Below are 15,341 nucleotides of genomic sequence, written 5' to 3'. Positions count from 1 at the left end.
ATGCTTTAATAAAGGGAAGCATTTTAAAAGTCCTTGAAAATAAAAGGAAATGAAACTCAAATAATAAAAAATAAAGGGAAGCATTTAGAAAAGTTGCAAGCTTACTCTAATTATTCAATATATTAGTTTCATTATATTATATCCCAATGTCAATTTACAACTATTTTTATATTTGGCAATCAGATTAAGATTTTTCTCTTCATACTCTGTTCACAAATAATTTTCATTACTTCTTGAAAACATTAAATTAATATACATAGGGCATGTTGTTCATAGAAACACAAATCTTTTTGAAGTAATTCCTGCTAAGTATTAATTTGATGTCTCAACAATATAGAGCATTTGAACACTATGGATAGAAGGAATACCACACATGTCTCTGACTTCATCCTCATGGGATTGACAGATTCTGAAGAGCTCCAGCTGGTTCTCTTTATGCTGTTTCTCCTGATCTACCTGATCACTGTGCTGGGGAATGCAGGCATGATGCTGATCATCTGCCTGGATCTCCAGCTTCACACCCCCATGTATTTTTTCCTCAGTCACCTGTCATTTCTCGACCTCAGTTACTCAACCGTCATCACCCCTAGAACCTTAGGAAACTTACTGACGTCCACCAAGTATATTTCATTCAGGAACTGCTTCACCCAGATGTACTTCTTTGTCTTCTTGGGTGCCACTGAATGTTTCCTTCTCTCCTCAATGGCCTATGATCGCTATGTAGCTATCTGCAAGCCTCTGCATTACCCAGTTGTTATGTCCACAAGACGCTGCTGCTCCCTAGTCTTGGGATCCTATTTGATTGGCTTCATGGACTCCTTTGTCAATGTGCTTTGCATGAGCAGATTGGATTTCTGTAACTCCCATATAATCCATCACTTTTTCTGTGACACATCTCCAGTTTTAGTCCTGTCCTGCATGGACACACATGACATTCAAATCATGATATTCATTGTCGCTGGCTCCACCTTAGTGGTGTCTCTTATCACAATATCTGTGTCCTATGTGTCCATCCTGTCTACTATTCTGAAAATCACATCCACTTCAGGGAAGCAAAAAGCCTTCTCTACTTGTGTCTCCCATCTCCTGGGAGTCACCATCTTTTACGGCACTATGATTTTTACTTATTTAAAACCAAGTAAGTCCTACTCCATGGGAAAGGATCAAGTGGCTTCTGTTTTCTATACCATTGTCATCCCCATGCTGAATCCACTCATATATAGTCTCAGGAACAAAGTAGTAAAAAATGCTCTAATTAGAGTCATGCAGAAGAGAAAAGTCTCCAAGCAATTAAAATAACTGTGAAGTTAAATTTTTAGCTGATCTGTTTGTTTGTTTTTTAATTCCCTATATTGTATTTTCTTGCTTCCTTTCTAGAAAGAAATCGATTGTTTGATTGACTGATTCTTTTGAAACATACTTTGCTTGACCGAATATGATCTTGGGCATTTCCAGAAATATGTCTTAAAAATCCATGTTGTAATTGGAAATGCTGAAACCCGTTAAATCCATGATCTACAAATCTGTTTTAAAGGCAACTGATTTGCAAAATGAAAAAGTATAGTTGTCACCTTTTAAACAATATCATACAAATTCTAAAACAAAGTTTTAGAAATTATCTTGACTACTTTCTGGAGAGGAAAGATAGCAGAGTGATTACTAGCACTTGCTTTGGAACCAAAAATTCCATGATTTAGATTCTAGATTTGCAATGCTTTTAGCTGTGTAACACTTAAAAAAGTCAATAAAACTTTGAGGCACAAGTTTCCTCAACTGAGTAAAATAAATAATAATCCCAGTTCCATAGAGTTGTTCTAAAGTTTAATACATATAATTGATGTAAAGTATTTAAGGCAGTCCTAATAAATGTTGGCCATTATCATTAGAACACTTACATCTCTGCAGTATTTTTAGTGTGCAATGCCTTTTTGTTAATGAATATTCACTTGTGTTTTAGAAATTACTTTTGATTGATTTAAAAGACAAACATACAAACAGCTAAGCAAAAAGTCAGCACTTCAGAATTGGATTAGAATGCTATAGGTTAGTATTGGAGAAAATTTGAGAAATATTGCAAATTTTAAGGAAATATAAATGCCCTAAAAATTAACAACTGTGTATGTTTTCGTCTAGATTAATGGTTATGTATGTATGTGTGTATGTTATAAATGTAAGCAATATTTCTGTCATTTCCTATGTACCTTTTTGCAGCTTTCTGTGTACATTAAAGAGATTAACCTTTGACTAAGCTTTGTCATTGAAATCTAAGTTGAATGTGTTTTTGCTACATGGGAAAAATCAGAGACTCTCATTTTGCAGTGCTTTGACATGAAATGTTCATAAAAAGATCAAGTTAAAAATCTGCGTGCAGTGATATCTCTTTGGTGGCCATCTGGAAACTCTTTTTTCTTTAAGAACTTTTATTGAGATACAATTGACATACAATAAATTGCATATATCCATTGTATAACCTTGCCTCCTTTGTCATAGGTTAACTGACCATAATTTATCTCTGGGCTTTCTACCCTATTCCATTCATCTATATTTCTGTTTTTGTGTCAGTACCATAATGTCTTGATTACAGTATCTTTGTAGTATAATCTGAGGTGAGGGAATCTGATTCTTCCAGCTTCATTTTTTCCCTCAAGATTGCTTTGACTATTCAGGGTCTTTTGTGTCTCCATACAAATTTTAGGATTTTTTGTTCTAGTTCTGTAAAAAAAGCCACTGGTAATTTGATAGGGATTGCATTGAATCTGTATATTACTTTGGGTAGTATAGTCATTTTCACAATGTTGATTCTTCCAATCCAAGAACATGGTATACATCTCCATCTGTTTCTGTCATCTTTGATTTCTTTCATTAGTGTCTTATACTTTTCTGGGTACAGGTATTTACCTCTTTCTTTAGGCTTATACCCAGGTATTTTATTCTTTGTGTTGCAATGATGAATGGGATTGTTTCCTTAATTGTCTTGCTGATCTTTCATTGTTAGTATATACAAATGCAAGAGATTTCTGTGTGTTAATTTTGTATCCTGCTACTTTACCAACTTCATTGATTAGCTCAAGCAATTTTTTGGTGGCATCTTTAGGATTTTCTATGTATAATATCATATCCTCTGCAAACAGTAACAGTTTTATTTCTTCTTTTCCAATTTGGATTCCTTTTATTTCTTTTTCTTCTCTGATTGCTGTGGCAAGGACTTCCAAAACTATGCTGAAGAGTAGTGGAGAGAATGGACATCCTTGTCTTGTTCCTGATGTTAGAGGGAATGCTTTCAGTTTTTCACCATTGAGAATGATGTTTGTTGTGGATTTATCATAAATGGCCTTTATTATGTTGAGGTAGGTTCCCTCTGTGGCCACTTTCTGGAGAGTTTTTATCAAAAATGGGTATTGAATTTTGTCAAAAGCTTTTTCTGCATCTACTGAGAAGATCATGTGGTTTTTATCCTTCAATTTTTAACACGGTGTATCACATTGATTGCTCTGTGTATACTGAAGAATCCTTACATTCCAGGGATAAACCCTACTTGATCGTGGTGTATGAACATTTTAATGTGTTGTTGGATTCTGTTGGCTAGTATTTTGTTCAGGATTTTTGCATCTAAATTCATCAGTGATATTGGTCTGTAGTTTTCTTTTTTTGTAGTATGTTTGGTTTTGGTATTGGGTGACCATGGCCTCATAGAATGAGTTTGGGAGGGTTCCTTCCTCTGAGATTTTTTTGGAAGACTAGGAGAAAGATGGGTGTTAGCTCTTTTCTAAATGTTTGATAAAATTCACCTGTGAATCCATCTGGTCCTGGACTTTTGTTTGTTGGGAGATTTTTAGTCACAGTTTCAATTTCATTATTTGTGATAGGTCTGTTCATGCTTTCTATTTCTTCCTGATTCAGTCTTAGAATATTATACCTTCTAAGAATCAGTCCATTTCTTACAGATTGTCCAATTTGTTGGCATATAGTTGCCTGTAGTAGTCTCTTATGGTGCTTTTTATTTCAGTGGTGTCCATTTTAACTTCTCCTGTTTCATTTCTAATTTTATTAATTTGAGTCCTATTCCTCTTTTTCTTGATGAGTCTTGCTAGAGGTTTATCAATTTTATTTATCTTCTCAAAGAACCAGCTTTTAGTTTTATTAATGTTTGCTAATGTTTTCTTTGTTTCTATTTCATTTTTTTCTGCTCTGATTTTTATGATTTCTCTCTGTCTACTAACTTTGGGTTTTGTTTTGCTCTTCTTTCTCTAGTTTCTTTAGGTGTAAAGTTGGATTGTTTATTCTGGAATTTATTGTTTCTTGAGGTAGGATTGTATTGCTATAAACTTCTCTCTTAGAACTGCTTCTGCTGCATCCCATAGGTTTTGGATCATTGTGTTTTCATTGTCATTTGTCTCCTAGTATTTTTTGATTTCCTCTTTGATTTCTTCAGTGATCTCTCAGTTATTTAGTAGTGTATTGTTTAGCCTCCATGTGTTTCTGTTTTTCAGTTTTTTTCCTGTAATTGATTTCTAATCTCATAGCGTTGTGGTCAGAAAAGATGCTTCATATGATTTCAATTTACTTAAATTTACAAGGCTTGATTTGTGACCCAAGATGTGATCTATCCTGGAGAATGTTCAATGTCCACCTAAGAAGAATGTGTAATCTGCTGTTTTTGGATGTAATGTCCTATACATATCTATTAAGTCTAGCTGGGTTATTGTGTCATTTAAAACTTGTATTTTCTTAATGATTTTCTTTCTGGATGATCTGTCCATTGGCGTAAGTGGGATGTTAAAGTCCCCAATATTATTCTGTTACTGTGTATTTCCTCTTTTATGCTTGTTAGGATTTGCTTTATGTATTGAGGTGCTCCTATATTGGGTGCATATATATTTATAATTGTTATCTCCTCTTCTTGGATTGATCCCTTGATCATTATGTAGTGTCTTTTCTTGTCTCTTGTAACATTTTTTTATTTAAATGTCTATTTTATCCGATATGAGCATTGCTACTCCAGCTTTCTTTTGATTTTCTTTTGCATGGAATATTTTTTTCCATCCCCTCACTTTCAGTCTGTATGTGTCCCTAGGTCTGAAGTGGGTCTGTTGTATCAGCATATGTATAGGCCTTTTTTTTTTTTTTTTTTTTTTTTTTTTTTTTTTGTATCCATTCAGCCAGTCTGTGTCTTTTGGTTGGTGCATTTAGTCCATTTACATTCAAGGTAATTATTGATATGCATGTTCCTATTACCATTTTCTTAATTGTTTTGTTTTTGCTTTTGTATGTCCTTTACTCCTCTTATGTTTTCTGCTTAGAGAAGTTCCTTTAGCATTTGTTGTAGGGCTGGTTTGGTGGTGCTGAATTCTCTAAGCTGTTGCTTGTCTGTAAAGATTTTGATTTCTCTGTCAAATCTGAATGAGATCCTTGCTGGGTAGAGTATTCTTGGTTGTAGGTTCTTTCCTTTCATCACTTTAAATATATTGTGCCACTCCCTTCTGACTTGCAGAGTTTTTGCTGAGAAATCAGCTGTTAACCTTATGGGAGTTCCCTTGTATGTTATTTGTCTTTTTTCCCTTGTTGTTTTTAATAATTTTTCTTTGTCTTTAATTTTTGTCGATTTGACTACTATGTGTCTTTTTCTATTTCTCCTTGGGTTTATCCTGCCTGGGACTTTGCACTTCCTGGACTTGGGTGGCTATTTCCTTTCTCATCTTAGGGAATTTTTTGACTATAATTTCTTCCAATATTTTCTTGGATCCTTTCTCTCTCTCTTCTCCTTCTGGGACCCCTATAATGCAAATTTTGGTGCATTTTGTGTTGTCCCAGAAGTCTGTCATGCTATCATCTTTTTTTTTTTCATTCTTTTTTCTTTATTGTTTTCCACATCAGTGATTTTCACCATTCTGTCTTCCAGGTCACTTATTCACCCTTCTGCCTCAGTTAGTCTCCTATTGGTTCCTTCTAGTGTATTTTTTATTTCAGTTATTGTGTTGCATATTTCTGTTTGTCTGTTCGTTAATTTTTCTAGGTTTTTGGTAATCTTTTCTTGCATCTTTTTGATCTTTGCAACCAGTCCTTTTTCAAGGTCCTGGATCATCTTCACCATCATTTATTCTGAATTATTTTCCTTTAAGGGTGCTTATCTCCATTTATTTCATTCTTTTTCTGGGGTTTTATCTTGTCCTTTAATCAGGTACAAAGTCCACTGCTTTTTCATTTTCTCTATCTTTCTTTGGCTGTGGTTTTCAATTCCACAGAACAAAATACTGCTGATACTGCTTGATACTGCTGTCTGCCCTCTTGTGGAGGAAGCTATCAAGGCAGCTTGTGCCTGCTTCCTGATGGGAGGGACTAATGGTGGGTAGGGCTGGTTGGGTGGGGCTCAGTAAAATTTTAATCTGCTTGTCTGCCAATGGATGATGCTGAGTTCCCACCCTGTTGGCTGTTTGGCCTGAGGCTACCCAGCACTGGAGCTTACAGGCCCTTTGGTGGGGCTAATGGTGGACTCTGGGAGGGCTCAAGCCAATGAGCACCTCCCAGGACACTTGCTATCAGTATCCCTGTCCCTGTGGTAAGCCAAAGCTTCCCCGCACCTCTGCAGCCAACCCTCTAACTCTCTCAGGTTGGTCTGGTTCACTCTCCTTTGGGGTTACTGCTCCTTCCTCGTGGGTCATGGTGCACATACTTCTTTTTGTGTTCCCTCCAGGAGTGGAGTCTCTCTTTCCCCTAACTCTTTGGAGGTCCTGCAATCAAATTCCACTGGCTTTCAAAGTCTGATGCTCTGGGGATTCCTCCTCCCATTGCTGGACCCCCAAATTGGGAAGCCTGACATGTTGCTCAGAACCCTCACTTTAGTGGGTGGACTTCTGCTGTATAACTGTTCTCCAGTTTGTGAGTCACCCACCCAGCAATTATGGGATTTGATTTTAATGAAATTGTGCCCCTCCTACCATCTCATTGTGGCTTCTCCTTTGTCTCTGGGTGTGGGGTGTCTTTTTTGGTGAGTTCCACTGTCTTTTTGTCAATGATTGTTCAGCAATTAATTGTAATTGTGGTGCTCTTGAAAGAGGGAGTGAGCACACGTCCTTCTACTCCACCATCATGAGCCATCTCTCTGGAAACATTTAAAACTGCTACCTTTCTGTGATGTGTCAACAAGCTCCAGTAAACTGCTTCTTTGTTGAATTCTGCATATTTTAAAATAGCATTGGCATTCTCCTGATTTCTATAGATTTGTCACTATCATTAAAAATAACTATTTATTTAAATGCTTGACTCATTTGTTTTAAGTTTTTTAGCAGGAAAAATGGTGTAACTACAACTATACAACTATAAGTAAATTCAGATGTTGTGGCAATGCATAAATTTCTGTCAGGTAGAGGGGAAATTTTTATTTTATGTTAACATTTTTCTTGTACATAACTGAATTGCAATTTTAATTTTCTCTGCTATTTAAAGGTTGGTTGTTTAAGAACATATTTTCATTTACCAAGTATTTCATATTTTTTGTTTAAACATTCATAATTAATTTTCATTCAAACAATAATCATTATAAAATTTTTATTTTTTGAAATTTAGAGTGTTTTCTCTGTTAAAATGTATTTGATTATTTTTTTCTTTTCTGGGGGGAGCGGGCTTAATGTGTTTGTTTTTCTTTTATTTAAGTAAATTGATTTACATCTTATTACTTTCATTTGTACAATAAATTAGTGGGATATTTTTATACATTACAAAATGATGACCACAAGTCTAGTGACCCTCCATCACCATACAACATTATTACAATGTTATTGACTATATTCCTCATACTATACATTACATCCCCTTGACTTATTCATTTTATAACTGGAAGTTTGTACCTCTTAATTTTTCTCACCTGTTTCACTCATCCCCACCCTCCTACCCTCTGGCAACCACCTATTTGTTCCCTGTATCTATGAGTCTGTTTCTGTTTTGTTCTGTGTGTTCATTGATTTTGTTTTTTAGATTCCACATATAAGTGAAAACGTATGGTATTTTTCTTTCTCTGTCTGACATTTCATTTGGTATAATGCCCTCTAGGTTCATCTGTGTTGTCACAGATGGCAAGATTTCATTCTTTTTTTATGGCTGTGTATTATTCTGTTATTTATATACCACTATTTCTTTATCTAGTCATCTATCAATGGACACTTAGGTTGCTTTCATATCTTGGCTATTATACAGATTAAATAAACCTGCAATGAACATAAAGATGCCTATATCTCTGCAAATTAGCATTTCCATTTTCTTAAGGAAAATATGCAGAAGGGATATTTCTGGATCATGCGGTAGTTCTATTTTTTTATTTTTTCAATCTTAATTGGTGTATTATAGCTTTACACTGTTGTACCAGTTTCCACTGTACAACAAAGCAAATCAGCTGTATTTAGACATATATCCCCATATCCGCCCCCACCTTGAGTCTTCCTCTCAAGCACCCCTCTTACCCTCCCTAACCCACCCCTCTTGGTCATCAGCAATCATTGGGTTGATCTCCCTGTGTTAGGCAGTTGCTTCCCACTAGCTATCTATTTACATTTGGTAGTAAATAAATGTCAATACTACTCTTTCACTTTGTTCCAGCTTCTCCTTATCTGCCTCCCCATGTCCTCAAGTCTGTTCTCTACCTCTGCATCCTTATTCTTCCTCTACCACTGAGTTCATCAATACCACTTTTTTAGAATCCAAATATATGTGTTAGCATATGGTATTTGTTCTTCTCTTTCTGACTTACATCAGTCTGTATGACAGTCTCTAGGTCCATCCACATCTCTACAAATGACCCAATTTCATTCCTTTTTATTGCTGAGTAATATTTCATTGTATATATGTGCCACGTCTTCTTTATCCATTTATCTGTTGATGGATATTTCAGTTGCTTCCATGTCCTGGCCATTGTAAATAGTGCTGCAATGAACATTGTAATACATGTATCTTTTTGAATTATGGTTTTCCCTGGGTATATGCACAGTAGTGGCATTGCTGGATCATATGGTATTTCTATTTTTAGTTTCTTAATGAACCTCCACACTGTTTTCCATAGTGGCTGTACCAATTTACATTCCCATCAACAGTGCAGGTGGGTTCCCTTTTCTCCACAGCCTCTCTAGCATTTATTGTTCCTAGACTTTTTTTATGATGGCCAATCAGACTGGTGTAAGGTGATACCTCATTGTAGTTTTGATTTGTATTTCTCTAATGTTTAGTGATGCTGAGCATCTTTTCACATCTTTTTTGGCCATCCATATGTCTTCTTTGGAGAAATGTTTATACAGGTCTTCCTCCCATTTTTTGATTGGGTTGTTTTTTTTTTTTTTTTTTTTGATATTGAGCTGCATGAGCTGCTTATATATTTTGGAGATTAATCTTTTGTCAGTTGCTTCATTGGCAAATATTTTCTCCTACTTCAAGGTTTGACTTTTCATCATATTTATGGTTTCCTTTCCTGTGCAAAAGCTTTTAAGTTTCATTAGGTCCCATTTGTTTATTTTTGTTTTTATTTCCTTTACTCTAGGAGGTGGGTTAAGAAAGATTTGCTGTCATTTATGTCACAGATTGTCCTGCCTATGTTTTCCTCTAAGGATTTTATAGTGTCAGTCCTTATATTTAGGTCTTTGATCCATTTTGTGTTTATTTTTGTGTATGGTGTTAGGGAATATTTTAAATTCATTCTTTTACAAGTATCTCTCCAGTTTTCCCAGCACAATTGATTGAAGAGGCTGTCTTTTCTGCATTGTATATTCTTTCCTCATTTGTCAAAGATAAGGTGACCTATATACCTGGCTTTATCTCTGGGTTTTCTATCCTGTTCCATTAATCTTTATGTTCGTTTTTGTGTCAGTAGCTTAAAGAGTTTTTAAATGTTAAAAATAAGATGCAGAATGCACACTCTCTTTTTGGAGTTAATAGTTTAATTATTTGTACTAATTCAAAACTGTCAACAAATATATTCAAGTGTTTTAAATAGGCATAATATTCCCCTACTTAATATATTAAAAAAATGACCTCATCATATTTTAATGCAATTTGAAATTATTATGACTTATTTTTGTTCTGCTTTCCACATTTTCTAGACACTAGATTTGCAGCTATTGCTATTAGCTTTATTTACATTTGTTTATAATATAGTTTTTTGGCTCTTTTATCATCTTTTATAAGCATAATATCATTTCTTATAATTATAGGCTTTTTCAGTTATCTAGTCTCTTTTACAAACTATGTTTGCACTTTTCTTTCATCTCTACTTTTATGATTGAGAAATGTATCATGTTGGTTTGTGCTGGAAAATGTTGCCAATGAATTCTATGATTTTGTGGACAGCACTTAAGTAAGGAAAATCATAATTAAACTAAACTCTAACTCAATTAAAACTACCTTATTCTTTTTACAATGCAGTTTAAAAACTATGTATATAATAGTGTTACACATGTGTAATATAATCTATGTGCAATATAAAAGATGCCAACTATTTTCATTTGCCTGAATTTTCCTTGTTATATTAGTGCATATCTTATGTTATGTCAAATGTGACCTGAAGTAATGTAAAATGCAATAATCTGTTTTATGGGCCATTCCAAAATGCTATTTAAAAGATGTTATAGAGAAAATAAGACAAGAATAGAACATGCCAAAAACATAAATAGCTGTGTTTACTTCCAAATCATTAATAGATAATGGTGATAACATATTTTGCAAAGCACTTACCATCTACCAGTCAACATTCAAAGAGCTTTAGATACAGAGTGAAAACAGTTTATCTTCATGAGATAATTTCCAGGTAAGTACCAACAATACCTTTAAGTTAATCTCATGGAATGGAAAGCCATCTTTCTACTTGTTCAGACAAAGACTTAAAAGGAAACCTGAAATTTTCTTTTATCTCACATACCTCATAACCAAGCTAACAGCATATTGTGTTGACCAAAATATAGATTATAGTTAAAGTCTGATGTTTTCTCAAAATCATTTCTGCTACTACCTGTTCTAAGGAACCATCATCTCAATCTTAGAATGATTGCTGCAGCCTCCTGGCTTCTTTCTGGTTGGCCTTCTTCCTCTGGAATATAAATGTCAAGATAAGAGACAGAGCAATACTGTTAAACAACAAATTGGTTTATGTCACTTTCTTCACAAATCTGTAAGACTGCTCATCACACTAAGAATAAAAATGAAAACCTTTGTAATAGTCTACTGATCCACAGTAACCTTGCCCCCACGCCTTACCTCTATGAATTCATTCCTTGCTATTCTATCAATCATGTTCACTTTCATTTCACCATATGACATCCTAAGTCTTCTGCTCACATTAGTCCTGATACTGTCTGGAATTTTATGATTTTCTCTTCCTCATTCTGAAACTTCCTTTTAATAGAAAACCGCATGCTTTTTTCCTCATTCTACTCTTAATAAAAAATCCCTACCACCTTATTTAAATTGTACCTGTTCCCTTCCCTCTTTCATGCCTGATCTGTTTTCCACAGCAGTTATCTCCAGCTAGCCTTTAAGTGTTTTGCTAGTGTATTTTGTGTCTTGTCTGCCACCCTCCCCCACTGTCACGTAAGCTTAATGAGTGCAGGATTCTTGTTTACTTAGTTCAACATTGTATCCCCAGCACTTAGATCTATGCCTCAATAAATGTATCCAAAGTTTGTGATTTAGAGATCATGAAACTGGAGCACAGACAGAGCAAATAACTGGTTTATGGTCACTCCACTAGTTAAAGAACAAGCTCACATTTGAAGTCAGATAGTCTAACTCTAGTGTTCATATTCATCACCACTTTCTTATAGGACATTTTTTTGCCAATTTTTTAGTCATTATCAGAATTGAAGAAACAGAATTCATTAGTACATTAAAGAAAGCATTAAACAAAGTACCAGGGGCTGTTGAAAGGTACATGTTGCTGGCAGATATTCTCTAGAAATGCTAATAGAAGACAGTGTGATTTGGGCAATAATAGCTAAATCTTCTCAAAGATACAGGCACAGTCCTATTCATAAAAGGAAAAATTTTGTAAAAGAAAGAACAGTTTACAGGATGATGGTATTATTCTAGGAATAGAATCAGTAACAGTCAGGGTACCCAATATGTTATCCTGCAGTAACACTGGGATTCAGAAACAGAGTGGCTCAACAGAGAAAAAGGTATCCTTGGTTAAAACCATCCAGAGTTTAGCTGACTACGGTGGTCTGTGGATGATTCTTTTCCACAATGTAATCCTGGGAACCAGGTTTCTTCTATGTTTTTGATCTGTTATCTCCCAAACGTGCTCTTCTGCATTGTTGAAAGAATTGTGTTTTTTGTTTGTTTGTTTTTGGTAGAATACACCAGTGAATCCATCTGGCCCTGGGCCCACTCTTCAGTATCTACCCACATTAACTGAAAGCATACATTCACTTAAGAACTTGTCTGAAAATGTTCATAAGCTTTATGAATGATAGCCAAAGAGTGGAGACCACCCAAATGGCCATCAGATGATGAATGAATAAATAGAATGTATATCCATGCAATGGAGTGTGGCAGTAAAGAAGAAATTAAATATTAATACTTATACATGCAACAACATGGGTGAACTTTAAAAACTTTATTTTAAGGAAATGTTAGTCACAAAATACAACATACTGTATGATGCAATTCACATGAAATATCCAACAGAGGCAAACTTATAGACAGAAAGTTGATGTTGGTTCCTAAGCTTGGGGGTGAGGAAATAGGAAATCACTGTTAGGTGCTTCAAGGTTTCTTTTAGGAGTAATGAACATACATAACCTATTAAAATATTACACAATGAATTATACATTTTTATTACATTGTATAATACAGGTGAAATGTATGGTGTGCAAATTGTTTCTTAAGAAAATTCCTATCTTTATATGGCTTTAAATTGTATTTACATGAGATAAGGGAAAAAATGTCATGGGAAATTTTTTTCAAAAGTGAATACATCCCATAAAAACACAGCCTGGAAAATAGAAGAGAAGAGGAATGCTTAGATGAAGAAAGAAGATCATGTAGATATTTTTATCCTCCAAAGATGAAAACTAAGCTGAAGAAACAGAAAAGATATCACAAGCTATAATCAACATTGTTTCCCTGAAATAAAGGAAGATTTAAAACTTCTTACTGAATAGATATAATGTGTTCTAAGTCAACAAAGAATGATCAGTATTAAAGTGTTTATTAAAGTCAAAATTTCATTATTAAAGTTAAAATATCTTTATACAATTTAAAGAAACAAATTTCTTTAAAATGGCTAAATTTTTATCTTGTCATAAAATATGAATTTTCTTGCACACCTGTTTTAGCAGCACTAACATTTGGTGAGTAGAATTTCCCTTCCAAAGTTCATCAAAGATATAATAAGTACAAAAGTAGCTCTTTCTCCACAGCAACAAATTATGTCCTGACACTCTGCAGTATGAGCAGAGGTTCCTTTAAGAGGAATATCTTTTAAATATTATTTTAAATCTACATAAAAATTAGTTTATCATGAATTAATGACAGATCCACAAGAATATTTTAATCTGATTCTCAGTCTGTCCCTTTTGAGAGTTTTCTCACCTTAGATAAATAATATTCAATAAAATTCTTAACATTTGAGGAAAACTTCACCAGAATGAAGATGGTTATGGAGTATCAGTCAATGAATAACACATGCAATTATGGGTTTTAAGAAAGGCTATTATAGCATTGGTCATAGTATGTTGCCAAATTTTAGTTATGAAGATTAATACTGAATATGCATTATGATGCTAATTATGCAAATCTAGAGATATAAAAAGGAGCTCTCTATGAGCAAAAAAATAATTCAGGGAAATTAATCAAAATGTTACAAGAGTTTTGACTATTTTCACATCATTCTTTGAATATTTTTATATTCTTACTTTGTTTCTAATAAGCATATTTACTTCTATAATAGTGTCGCATGTTTAAATATAAAAGTTTCATTGTGAAAAAAGTATTATTCCATCATTGATGGTTTCAGACCTAGAACAATTAAGTATTTCCCTACCACCCCAAGCATAAATTTAGAGCATCACAAAGGAAGACCAAATCATTAGGCTCTTCATTGTGTGGCTTCTCAGGGAGAAGACAATTAACTTCTCAAAACCTAGCATAGCTGCATTTAGTCCTTGAACTTTTGTCCTTGGGGATAAGCCAAGTAATCTTCCTTGGAATCTGGTCCACACGGATGACCAAATGCTGCATTATCATCAGTCCCCAGTATATGAGGTAGTCAGATTATCAGGATGAGAAGCAGGCATACTCTTCTTTGCCTATGTATGTACACAGATCAACAAAACTTTTAGCTTAATTTATTTTTCCCTCAGAATAAACATAATGAAAGCAGTAAAATTTAAAAAGAACTTCTCTCAAAGCAAACAAATATTATATTACAGAAATTTTCAGCTGAAATCGTCTTCATATTTATTTGTGAGCGAAATTTTATGTTAACAATTCTAGACATAGTATCGGAAGAAAGTGTTTTTTTCACTGACTTTGGCTCGCAGTGAGTATTATTCTCAAAATTAGAAAATTTTCATTGGGATCAAATGAAATGGGGACATTATCAGTAGAATATGCATATGGACATCTTTTAAACCTTTCCCTCAGTGTTGTGAGGATGCATAGAATCAGAAATACAGAGATGATGTAATCAGGGTCTACAGGCAATTTACATATTTTATAAATATAATTTTGGAAGAAATTTGATTTTTATTGGTCAAGATAGGAAAACATCATATGAAAGATGTTCTTCATGAAAGAACAGTACATGGTGCATTAAGTGGTCTTCTATCATTGTTTATTACATATGTAGCATTTTTCCCACAGGTTGCTGAAATTAGCTCTAAATATGAATAGAGTATTATGGGCTTACTCTCTAGAGTCAATCTCTCTTAGTAGAATTAAGAACCAACATTTAATAGCTTTAAGTTTGGATAACTTACCAAATATCTCTGTGCCCTCTTCCCTCATCTGAAAACTTTGGCTAAAAGAACGATCTATGGTATATTAGTCACATGGATATCAAATGCATTAAAAAGAAAAAACATTTAGAACAGTGTCAGGCTTATTCCAATGATCCAATATGTAAGCTTTATTATATTAAATCCATTTATACCTATTATATTAAATCAATTTATACCTATTTCTATACTTGGCAATCAAAGTAATATTTTTCTCTTCATACACTATACACACATTATTGTCACTTTTTAAATACACAGACCTAATGTAAATATGTCATATGATTCAAAGGAATAAAAATCATTTTGAAGTAATTCTTGCTAAGTATTAATCTTGGGTGTCTCAACAGTTCAGAGCGTGAGAACACT

At 34.0% G+C, this 15,341-nt stretch overlaps 1 protein-coding gene across 1 annotated transcript; it reads left to right on the top strand.

Annotated features, from left to right (window-relative positions):
* Positions 1-351: 351 nt before the first annotated feature.
* Positions 352-1,299, top strand: LOC130850058 (olfactory receptor 8H1-like). The gene has a single exon (XM_057729387.1). The coding sequence runs from the start codon at positions 352-354 to the stop codon at positions 1,297-1,299; it is 948 nt and encodes a 315-aa protein (XP_057585370.1).
* Positions 1,300-15,341: the final 14,042 nt, after the last annotated feature.

This window comes from Hippopotamus amphibius, chromosome 3 (assembly GCF_030028045.1).
Source record: "Hippopotamus amphibius kiboko isolate mHipAmp2 chromosome 3, mHipAmp2.hap2, whole genome shotgun sequence".
NCBI classification, from domain to species: Eukaryota; Metazoa; Chordata; class Mammalia; order Artiodactyla; family Hippopotamidae; genus Hippopotamus; species Hippopotamus amphibius.
This window is presented reverse-complemented; position numbering and strand designations above follow the sequence as displayed.

Coding starts and splice junctions, on each gene's coding strand:
- LOC130850058 (XM_057729387.1), top strand. CDS start 352: ATGGATAGAAGGAATACCACACATGTCTCTGACTTCATCCTCATGGGA.